Genomic DNA, 11,497 nt, shown 5'->3' with positions numbered 1-11,497 from the left:
AATTCGCGGTTACGTGTGTCCGCGGCCCGCCCGCCGGTGGGAGGCTGGAGGGGGGGGACCCGGGGACGGGGGGCGCCTCTGACCGCCGTCATGTCTGTGAGGCCCGGGGGGTCCCCGCCAGCCCGTCGGGGCTCTGCCTGCCGGCGGGCATCGGCCCGGCGCGCTGCCCTGAGCTGCCGCGGCGCAGCGCGTCCGTCAGAGTACACCCGCCTAAGCGCGGGTATTTTTTTTTTTTTTGACAACTGTAGTCTCGTGACTTACTGAACACTTGCTTGAAGTGTTTTCTCTGGAAACTTGTCTCAAATGAGGGTTGTGAGCCCTAACAAAGAAGGGTGTTGTTCGGGAGCCAACAGGTGACGGGGTGAAACCTGAGTATATGTGTACATTGGAGTAAAGTCGGGCTGCTGTTTAAAATAGAATAAAAAAAAAATCAATGGGAGGCTGTAAAAGGCACGATTTCTTTCTTTCTGAGTCTGTACACCCTCTTAAGGAGAGAGGGGGGAAGCATCCGTGAGAATACCGCTTCCTTGGCCGGAGGTTTGGTTCTTGCCCAACTGCAGCCTGCGCTTGTATTTCTATCAGGCACCGCGCAGCGCCAAGCATAACACATCCAAATCAGATGTGTTGGCGTGGGGCGATGCTTTGTCACGGTGCTTCCTCCTTTTGTTAACGTAGGTAGCCTGTCTTTGCAGCATGGCTCGTCAGAAGAAAATACCCCCGAGAAGGATCATCTGACTTTCAGGTGGAAAAGTGATCTTTGCGCTAGGATGCTAGAGGAGGAAAGCAGTTTAAGTCTTCAGTTGGTCCTTGCGTGCTGGCTAAAGAGAGGGGAAAAAAGTTCTTACTTCTGGGGCCCATCTATAAAGGTTTGTTGAATGGACAAGTATACAGCCTTCGTTCCACCCCCTACTGCTCTGGATAGGTCGTTACTCAAAGGACCCAACAGCTGAGGAAGTTGCTGTGTGCTAGTGCTGATAAAAATGCCACTCATCAACTCTGGGTCCAGATTTCCCGAGTACAGAGCAGCAGAGCTGTCTGTAAATAGTTACTTGTACTGTGGCTAGGGAATGGGACTTTTTGAACATTTGCATAATAGCTATTGGAAATAGTCTTTAAATTATTAATAGTTACTTTATGGTGGTGTATTGCTGCTGTTTTACACCTTTCTTCTAATGTAGTTATCGTGGACCAGGGATTAAATAAACAGGTGAATGGGCTGGCCACGCTAATCTCAACTCGTTGAGCCTTCATTGTGAATGGATGCATGCGATATGCATCTTGTATCCCCTATAGCCTTGTTAACAAGCCTTCTAACAAAAAAGTTGTTAAAACAATTTGCCCTGTAGGACAGAGTAAAACAGCAGGGGATGGGCAAGGAGATGTTTGTCTAACTGTGCTCACAAATCATGACCTCTTCTATCTGGTCAGGGGTGAACATAATCAGTGAGCTGGAAATCCTAGCATGGGGATAACCTTCGTATGGGTTCAGCAATAGCTTTGCTCAAAGCTTGCTAGCCTAGTATTTTGCGTACCAATAGGTTTGTAATTAGGAGCGTAGTTTATCTTTGCTTCCAAGAACTTTGTCATAATAGGGTCATTTTAATACATCTGTGGAAAAAAAGTATTAATTGCTTTTCTTTTACAATCAGATGTAGCTGTTTAATTCAATTATGTTACTCATAGTTGTCAAGCTGCCAGTGAAATACCTCCTTGTAGGCTCTGAAGCTTTTTTTGAGAGGTAGTATTTGAACAGAGCTGAAACCTCAAAATGTTCCACAGACTTTAAGGAAGCAAAACAAAACATCCTTGCTGTGTTTTGTAGATGTCATGGCAGGAGTAGAAAGACCACCTTTCTACTCATCCCTCGGAAAGCATTTATTTTTTCAGCTGTTGTTTATATTCATTTGAATCCTCCTTAGGATGTGATCATTTTAAACGGATCACTTTGAAGGATGAGTGCGGTTGGGGGGCAGGGAGGAAGAACCCTGTAGTTTTAAAATGCAAACCAAATTACACTGGAGTAGGAAAGGAAGGAGAACTCCTAAACAAGCAGTTGCTAAAATAGTTCTGCAGATAGCCTGCTGTTAAGCTGGGGTGGTTTAGAAGCCTCACTCTCAGCAACACCACAGTATTTGTGACGTGGCTGTATTGATATATGGTGTACTGCCAGTCATTTTATAGCTGGCTTAACATTAGCTCTATGGCTAATAGAGCTTTTCTTTTAAAGTGAATGCTGTCCTTTGAGTAATCTTGGTTCATTGAGATTTATGAACCTCGCTTTATACATTTCCAGTTGCCTTATCAGGGGAGGAGCACCCTGACTGTAAAGTTGCATTTTACAGTTGGAGGTAAGGTGTATTTTTCCTTTATTCTCTACTCGCCATGCTTTCAACCTGCCCTGTATCACCGGGAAATAGGCCTGTGGTGGTCTCTTGTTGGAGCATCCTGTCTGAAACAGATGTGTCAAAAGTGGTCCATGGAAAAGCAGTGTGGTGCCTTGTTTTCCTTTGGAATTAGGCAGCGCTCCTGCACTTCTGTACCTTTGCTGTACCTGATATCCCAACATTACCTAGCACCGCTTTTTGGTGCATAGAAGTAGTGTGTAGCCTTAGTGTTCAAAAAAACCTCAGAAGACTTAACATGTTTTCAGACATTCAGTTTTCGCTTTGTTTCTTTATCTTTCAAGAGAAGAAAGTCAGAGAAGTTAATTTCTGATCCTACAGAGAGGTTTGTGATTAATCAATATGAAGCAATTACTCGGTTATCTCTGTGCTCCTGAGCGCTGGATGCGGTGTGAGCCAGCCAGGGGTGCACCTTGCTCAAGTGCCCGGGGACTGGCAGAGCTGAACCTGTCTCAGCCTAAATTACACTTCAGATCTGTTGCCTGGGGTGCGGTTCGGGTCAGGCTGCCTAGCGAAATGTTGGCAAAGGTGTTTCACCTAGTGACTCCTTTTATTCCTGGGTCATTGGGCAGGAGCCTGTTCTTGAAAAGGGACAGTTGACCAATGCAAGCTCTCATGTTGCAATGCCGTAAGAATTGGAAATACCAGCTTAGGCGTCAGTGAGTACATGACATTATTGTAAACCAGGTATCTGCACCTTCCTGAAGGGAAACTGTAAAACAGTTCATCTGTTGCTAAGATCATCTTGGAAGGACTTGGACTTCTTGATACTCACAGTGATTTTTACACTTAAGAATTATTTGGGTGTCAATAAGGGACACAAGCTGCCAACCTGAGCATCCCCATCCACCTGCAACAGTAAGCACTGTTGCCTTTTTTTTTTTTTTGCTAGTGATTTCTTAACTGCATCACAGTATTCCTCTGTCCCTCCTTGCACCCTAGTTTTATACAAGTAGTAACAAAGCATACCTCATGCTTGAGTTAATTTCCACTAGTACCTGGAGGGGGGAAACAGTTTTGTATCACTTACTGTTTGTTTCTCAAGGAAACTAATTCAAGGGGTCTAGTACGTACAAGGATGCCTGTCTCCCTACTTTAAATATATCGTACTGAGGTTTTAGTATTGGATTTGGTTTTAGTCACCTTCCTTGACAGAGATTTATAATATGGTGATGTTAAGCTTAGAAACTGTTTTCGCTAACCTTCTGAAGTTGTGCAGCTAGAGTAAAATTTCAGAAATTTGCTTGACAGCTCACAAGCTTTGTAGAAATAGCCTGTTCTCAAAGGGGAGGTTGGCAGGTTTGCTTTCCCCATCAAATATTAAATGAATCTTCTATTACAGTGGAGCTATGCAGTGTAATAGAAGTGTGTTGGCATCTTAGCAGTGCAGCAGAAATAGTGTATTTTTCAGCCATAAGTTTTTGGAATGAAGTTCACAAACAAGTTTCATTTTTTTGAGCACTAGCCCAGTGGAAGAGTTAAGTAATCTTGTTGCTTTTTACTGGGTGTGGTTATGTACAGATGTATTGAAAATGGGGGTAGGTAAGACTGTGTAATGCTGAATATTGTAATTTCTCCGAGTTTGTAGCTTTGGATGCATGTGGCCATTTTTTATGGAGCAGGTTTGGGTTTATGTACTGAATCAACAAAGCCTGGCACTAACCAGTGCCTCATGCTTGAAGGATGAGAAACTCCTGTTGAGTAACTAGCTGAATACTTGGGTAAGGGGGCTTAAATCTTTCTTCCACCTGTGATCTAGCAGCAACTTATTTTCTCTGAAATGGTGGCGCTAAGACTGGAAATGTAACGTGGGACCCACCAGAAGTTTTTAGATTGCTTCCCCCTTTAGACCCACCAGAAAGGCTGTATGTCAAGATTAAAATTTGCTATGGCTCAGATCTAGTACTGACAAAATTGTATCTGTGTTTAGAAGAATACGTGAAAGAATTGCCTAAAATAGGGAAGGCACAGCTTGTGTGTAATGTTGTACTGCAAAAGCAAGTTTGTTTCTATCCTCAGTGGTCAGAACCTCTGTCATGGTAGAATGCATCCTCTCTGCTTTTGGTTATGTGGATTTCACTGAAATTCCTGGTCCGAATTTCCTAAGAACTTCCCCTAGAACTAATGTTTATCCTAATAAGGTTTTTACTGCAGGATGCTGTGGATGTTGGCGAGAACCTTCTTCGCCAGTTGTGACTCAAAATGATCCCACTGATACGAAGCTTTGCAGGCTTCATGAATCAAGAGAAGCATCTCCCTGTAGGGTTTTAAATTAACAGAACAATCATGATGTATTTTACAGAGCCTAATCTGGCATAATTGGATTTCAGATATTTAACTGGACCAACGCCCTTCCACTCTGATACAGCTAAAACAAACTTCTCGGAGGAATCCAGCAGACACTGCTCTGTGCCTACCTTGTGAAAAACAGGATGCTACTTGCACAACAGTCTTTCCCTAGCAATTTCTTCAGTTTTTGACACGCAGTTGTCATGTCTTTTGTGTTACTAGATTGGTGGCAGTAATGACTTCAGGAAGAGCTCATGTCATTGCTTTTGTTAATAGCTGCTCAGTGAGTCTTTCCCAGATACACCTGCATACAACCTGTGATGTGAAACGAGCACAAGTGTAGAAGATGACAAGTGTTAATATTGAAATTCTTTGCAGTTGCCAAACGTGGTAGCGTGTGTCTAGTTTTCTTTCTCTTGACTAGTTTTTCTTTTAGATGCTTCAGTCATTTATCGTTCTGGGCAGCACAAGGAATACTAAACGGTTGTAAGATCATTTACGTTGATAATTAGTTGTTACACATTCAAATTTATTAAAACTCTGTCAACTTCTTCCTCCAGATCAATCGCTTGATGAGCTGCAGCTGAAATATTTAATACTTCACACTTATGCCATTGGAGATGGACCCCAAGGCCAATAATCTCGTCTTCGGGTGTCAGCGAAGCTCAACATCTGACGATGACTCTGGGTGTGCCTTGGAAGAATATGCCTGGGTCCCCCCTGGCCTCAGACCGGAGCAGGTACCAACTGTGCTTCTGCATTTTTAAAATAAGCCTTGTAAGGACTGTCTAAGGGAGCGATACGCTGCCTCTGCAAGTCTTGATTAAATTCTTACAATGTATAAAACTTAAATTCATCTAGAACTCTTCACATCTTGTTTTGTTCCCTGTTCCAATGAGGCTCTGTTTAGGGAGCTTAAGATCCTCTACACTGAGGAGTTTTATGTTCCAAAAAAAAAGTTCCCAGTCAAGAATTTTCAATAAATATGTGCCACAGAGGTATGTATTGTCAAGTCTAAAAAGCAGCATAGAAATTTGCTTTCTCTTTGAAATAAGTTATTAGCTTAAATTAAAGCTTGTTCCATACTTTGTGGCGTGTGTGCTACTTGGCCAGTACTTCACTGCACTTGGACAACTCTTTAAATAATTAGGCATTCGACACGCAGAACACGTATGTTACTACAGCGCACATAAACAGAAGTGTTCTGTCACTGTGACAAGTAGTAATGTATTTTACGCTTGTTTAAATAGTTGTATGCCTGCCATTTGTTCGTGCCAGGATTTCTCTTCTATGGTCTCTATAGAGCTGACACCCGTGGGTTGGCTGGGCTGTTCCTTCCCTTCTCCCCTTTCTTCTTTATCTTTTACAACGCCATGGTAATGGAAATAAAAATGAAATTATTGATGGGCAAGTTGCTATGGGAGATGAAAATGAATCTCTCGTGGTATTCATTTACTTGATGATACTGCAACTGTGCTGAAGCTGTGTACTCACTAATGTCCAGAACTCAGACTTCAGTGTTAAACGGACGGAGTGGCTTTGTAGTGTCTGCTACTGAAGGCAGAGCAACTCTCCTTCAGCTGACAAGATCATACATTCCATAGCTGTAAAGGTGCAGAAGATATCTCCGTTTTGCTGTGCAGAGATTTTCTTGATGATGAATAAAGTAACGAGTCTGCAGGAATGGCAAATAGTGGGCTATTTTTAGGGAAACTTTTTATCACTTACTTAAGCATATATAAGAATCCTGATGAATCAGACCTTAAGGCAAACAGCAAGCTAACATTCTGCCAGCACAATTAAATGCCCTAAAATACCCTCATGATCCAACTAGCTCAAACTCACTGAAGATTTTTTTTCCAAGAAGAATGACTCATGCTGAGAATGGTGCAATAAAATTGAGAAAAGGGCATAAAGTATCTTTAAAGCTTCACTTCTTAATGCATGTTGTTATTTTTTCCTGAAGCCTCTTGAAGTACAGTCAGTAGTAAGTGGGCTTCTGATGTTTCAGTTTGGGTTAAATGAAGACCAAGTCATGTTTTGTGCAACCTGTCCCATATAATGTTGATTGCTTCCCGAGTCAAGTGACTGATTACTGCTTCTTTTTCATCTGTCTTGCACAGTAATAAGCTGTTGACCTGAGCATTATTTAAATCTGGATGGCAAGTAATATTTTTGCCAATATTCAGCTCTTATTTACAGCCCCAGGCCTCGTGACAAGCTGGAAACTGCGTAGGAAAAACAATAAATCTGTAGCTGTTCCACAAAAATATTTTTTGCCATTGGGCTTTGTCATAGTGTTCATTACAGCTTTCCTGTCATAATTTTCTTCTGAAAAAAAAAAAAGAGTGAAGATTGATAGGTGTGTACATGTAATATTGATTCCTTTATCAAAAACATGCAGCCCATGAAAATTTTGTAGTTAATTTGCATCTGATTGAAATGTGGCTGTATCCAGCCTCCTCCCAAGGGAAGGATGTTTCCACCTTCTTACCAAAGCCCACATGGAAGCAATGAAAGCTGATGCTTTGGGTGAGCCTGATCAGCAGGAGACTACAAAACAGCTTTTGTCTCAACAATGTGTAAAATGCAGAGAGCAAATTAAATTTGTTTATATAGTGGCTGTTTTCTGGAAAGCTTCATGCCTTGTGCAGTAAATTGCAGAAGGAGACTTGGAATTTCCATGAGGTTGTTGACCAGCCCTGAAGGGGGTGGGAATAATGAGAACATTACATGTGCATAATTTATGATACCCCCCTAATTGTCACTGCAAATTGCATTCCAGAAAAGCAATTCAGCAGCTGGGTGCTAGTTTTATCAGAGACAATTCAGGTTTGCTGAGCTGGTTCATCTGGGTCTCGTATTTTCAGCACAACCCCTGCCACAGGTCTAATGTAGCGTAACCTTCGTAAATGAGACCCGAGATAAAACAGTAGCTGAAGGACGCCTGCAGTGCTTGGGTGATGTGTGTCCCTCGGTCTGAACACTGCGTTCCTCCTGTTCAGGTCCAGCTGTATTTTGCCTGCTTGCCAGAGGAGAAGGTCCCTTACATTAACAGCCCTGGAGAGAAGCACCGCATTAAACAACTTCTCTATCAGCTGCCACCCCACGATAATGAGGTAAATACAGCATCTGGGATGGACCGTCAGGGCTTAGGTCTCCCTGGCGGCTTTTACGTGGAGAATTACCTACCTGGGTCTGTATTACAAGCCTAAATTGTGGCCTGCAGTGGCATCTGACCTATAAAGCAGCACGGTGTGTACACTGAGTCCATTGTTCAGCTGTCCGGTGGGCTTGTGTGCGGATAAGAGCTGTCTGGAAGGACACTGCCTTTGCTTGTAAGGGAGGCTGGTGTCACTGCAATAAACTTAACACAAGTTGGTTTTATAGTGTTTGCAGCCACCCACCAATTAACCAGGAACCTACAAATTCCTGGAATTGCATTGTAGCACACAAAAAGGATGCTTTGTGACAGTAAAAGGTTTGCATCTCAGATATGCAGTGTAATTTGGAGTAGAAGTGGAAATAACAAACAAGCTCTTTGTAAGGAAAGGGGGCGGGGGTGTCAATACTTAAGATCTTGTGTATACTGCAATAGTTAGTTGTGGGCACTTAACCATAAATCTAAAGGACAATGTTATGGCTGATCTGCGTTCATTCCACTGTTTTAGAATAGCAGCAGGTTTTGGTTTGTCTTTTTTACATCTTACTTCTTGCCTAGACAACTTCTTAGTTTGGTGGGTTTTTTCCCTGTAATGCAAAAACTTTCTCTGTGCTACTTCTGTGTTATGCTATATTAGCTAAATATTGATGGTAGAGCAAACAAGTTGGAAAAGTTTAATGATGATTGCCAGCGTGCCTGATGAATTTCTTGCATATATGCACTTACTCACCAATCTGTTACTTTAAAAGCTCAGTAGCTAAAGTAAGTTCTCCTGTGTTTTCACTGGAAGGTGAGATACTGCCAGTCTTTAAGTGAAGAAGAAAAGAAGGAGCTGCAGATGTTCAGTTCTCAGCGCAAAAAGGAGGCACTCGGCCGAGGCACTATTAAGCTACTCTCAAGAGCAGTGATGCATGCAGTCTGTGAGCAGGTAATACTACTGGTTCTACAAGCCAACTGGAGGGCTGAATAATGTGAAAATACAGTATCTCAATATTAAATGTAAGCTTATCGCTGTCTATGTCTATAAACATTTTAAAAAAAGATGATTTTTTAAACTGCATGTAAATAGAAAGAAGGTAGTGTGTGCTTAAGCAAAACGCAACCTTTGATACTGGGTATGAAATGAATCTTTGATCTATTTCCTACTCAAAAAAACCTGTTGCTGACTCATACTAAATTAATGACAAACGAAACCCAGGCATATGCTTAAAAACGTTATTATGATTAAAATAAAATTCTATTCACAAAAGGTTTGTTGATGCACAGAGTTTGTCTAGACCTAAATTGAGAGGAATTTTTTCCCTCTCGTCGCAGTTTTGGAATAAAAACTGCTCTATTGGGTTTGGTGTTCTAACTTTAAACGCTAGAAGCTAGTAGTTTGGGATGGGAAGTGTTTTCACTTTCTGGTTTTGTTCCTAGTGTGGTATGAAAGTAAACGGCGGTGAAGTTGCAGTATTTGCCTCAAGAGCTGGGCCTGGTGTGTGCTGGCACCCCTCATGTTTTGTGTGTTTCACATGTAACGAGCTGCTCGTTGACCTTATCTACTTCTACCAAGATGGAAAAATTCATTGTGGCAGACACCACGCTGAACTTCTCAAACCTCGATGTTCAGCCTGCGATGAGGTGAATAATTCACGTGTTACAACCAGTCTGCATTCCTGTTGTTCAGTTAACAAACTGCATCACTTGGGCAATTACTAACTTCAGATGCATTGTTTTAAGAAGTCAGGACTCTGCTGCACAGATGTGTTTGAAGGCTGAGGTGTTTCATTTCTTGTCAAATTGGCAGTATCGTAAGTAATATGATGGTATTCAGGAAGTGCATACCTCTTTGCATTCAGAATTGAGTCTTGTAGATCAAATTAGAAAAAGGATCTGTACAAACATCCAGAATACCTTGACAGCAGCTTCTTAATGGTTAAGTTCTTATGTTATCTCTCTCTTTTTTTTTTTTTTAAAGTACTTTTTTTTTTCTATCTTTATATTCAAAAGGCAGCTAAATAAAAATAAATTCAGTGAACTGCACAATTAGGGTGCTTTGCATGCTCTAACTTCCCAGGTGAGGTTTTGGCCACTTAACTAAAAGTTTACTTTTTATCTCTGAAAAGATAATTTTTGCTGATGAGTGTACAGAAGCTGAGGGTCGCCACTGGCACATGAAGCACTTCTGTTGCCTCGAGTGTGAAACCATCCTGGGTGGACAGAGATACATCATGAAGGATGGGCGACCATTCTGCTGTAACTGCTTTGAATCTCTCTATGCGGAATACTGCGAGACCTGTGGGGAACACATTGGTAAGTATATCCTTTTTAAGCGTTCAACTTACAAATTAAGGGAAAGCAAATTTAGGAAATTATTTCACGTTCCAGAAGTATGCATTCCACAAGTAATTTTTTAGAGAAACCCAAAGCATTGCTTTTGCTCTGCTTCCAGGTGTTGACCATGCTCAGATGACCTACGATGGACAGCACTGGCATGCCACAGAGACTTGCTTTTCTTGTGCTCAGTGCAAGACCTCTTTGCTTGGCTGCCCTTTCCTTCCAAAGCAAGGGCAGATTTACTGTTCAAAAACCTGCAGCTTGGGAGAGGATGTTCATGCCTCCGACTCTTCTGATTCTGCGTTTCAGTCTGCTCGATCCAGAGATTCCAGGAGGAGTGTCCGCATGGGAAAAAGCAGCCGGTCAGCCGACCAGTGCCGCCAGTCACTCCTCCTGTCACCAGCTCTCAATTACAAATTTCCTGGCCTTTCAGGCAATGCTGATGATACTCTTTCTCGTAAGCTGGATGATTTAAGCCTTTCAAGGGAAGAGGCAAGCTTTGTTAACGAAGACTTCTGGAAAGGAAGAGTAGAGCAAGAAATGCCTGAAGACCCTGAAGAATGGGCTGAACATGAAGACTACATGACTCAACTTCTTCTGAAGTTTGGTGATAAAAGCCTCTTCCAGCAGCCTGCGGAAGTAGACATTAGATCAAGTGAACACTGGATTTCTGATAGTGTCGTCAAAAGCAAGTCGGACTTGAAAAAAAATAACCCAAGCCTAGCAAGTAAGAAGTATCAATCAGACATGTACTGGGCCCAGTCACAAGATGGTTTGGGTGACTCTGCATATGGCAGCCACCCAGGCCCTGCCAGCAGCAGGAAAATCCAGGAGTTAGACATGGAACACGGGGCATCAGGATACAAACACGACCAAACACCGTGGTATGGAGGCTCACTTGAATGTTTGTCTGACCTCAAACAGCAAGAACAAAGTGTTCGAGACTCAATGGATTCTTTGGCTTTGTCTAACATAACAGGTAAGGGTGGGTGTCTGCACGAAATGAATGTTTTTTATGGAGAGGTCAACCAAAGTGTATCACAGATACAACCAACCATGTTGGAGTATTCTGAACTAAGACTTTTCATATCTGTGATCTCTAAAAAGCTTTCGTAGCAAGAGATGCGTGTAAAGTAGGCAGTAGCTTTAAACAAGCACATACGCTTCCACAAGAAACATTCCCGCTACTTAAATTCTATTTAAATTCTTCTTTCCTTTTGAATTCTCTTTCCTTTAACAAAAAAATCCATAATGTTAAACAGACTAAGAATGGTCTTGAACTATGCATTTGTTATATACTAACCACCACTTCAAGCCAAATAAA

At 42.1% G+C, this 11,497-nt stretch overlaps 1 protein-coding gene across 3 annotated transcripts in view; it reads left to right on the top strand.

Moving 5' to 3' along the window:
• PRICKLE1 (prickle planar cell polarity protein 1) overlaps positions 1-11,497 on the top strand; it is a 70,866-nt gene that overhangs the window by 54,886 nt on the left and 4,483 nt on the right. For 2 of the 3 annotated variants that reach the window (XM_080392116.1, XM_080392118.1), the window contains exons 2-7: positions 5,252-5,431; positions 7,697-7,810; positions 8,645-8,782; positions 9,274-9,477; positions 9,963-10,149; positions 10,289-11,152. In XM_080392116.1, coding sequence (XP_080248242.1) covers positions 5,300-5,431; positions 7,697-7,810; positions 8,645-8,782; positions 9,274-9,477; positions 9,963-10,149; positions 10,289-11,152 — 1,639 coding nt within the window. In that variant the 5' untranslated portion in view covers positions 5,252-5,299. Of the gene's footprint in view, positions 1-10; positions 5,432-7,696; positions 7,811-8,644; positions 8,783-9,273; positions 9,478-9,962; positions 10,150-10,288; positions 11,153-11,497 lie in introns of those variants that run through there. The other variant, XM_080392117.1, reaches the window with a different exon arrangement.

This window comes from Falco punctatus (assembly GCF_963210335.1).
Source record: "Falco punctatus genome assembly, chromosome: 6".
Lineage (NCBI taxonomy): Eukaryota > Metazoa > Chordata > Aves > Falconiformes > Falconidae > Falco > Falco punctatus.
Note: the sequence above shows the minus strand (reverse complement) of the source record. Positions and strands in the feature narration are given on the sequence as shown.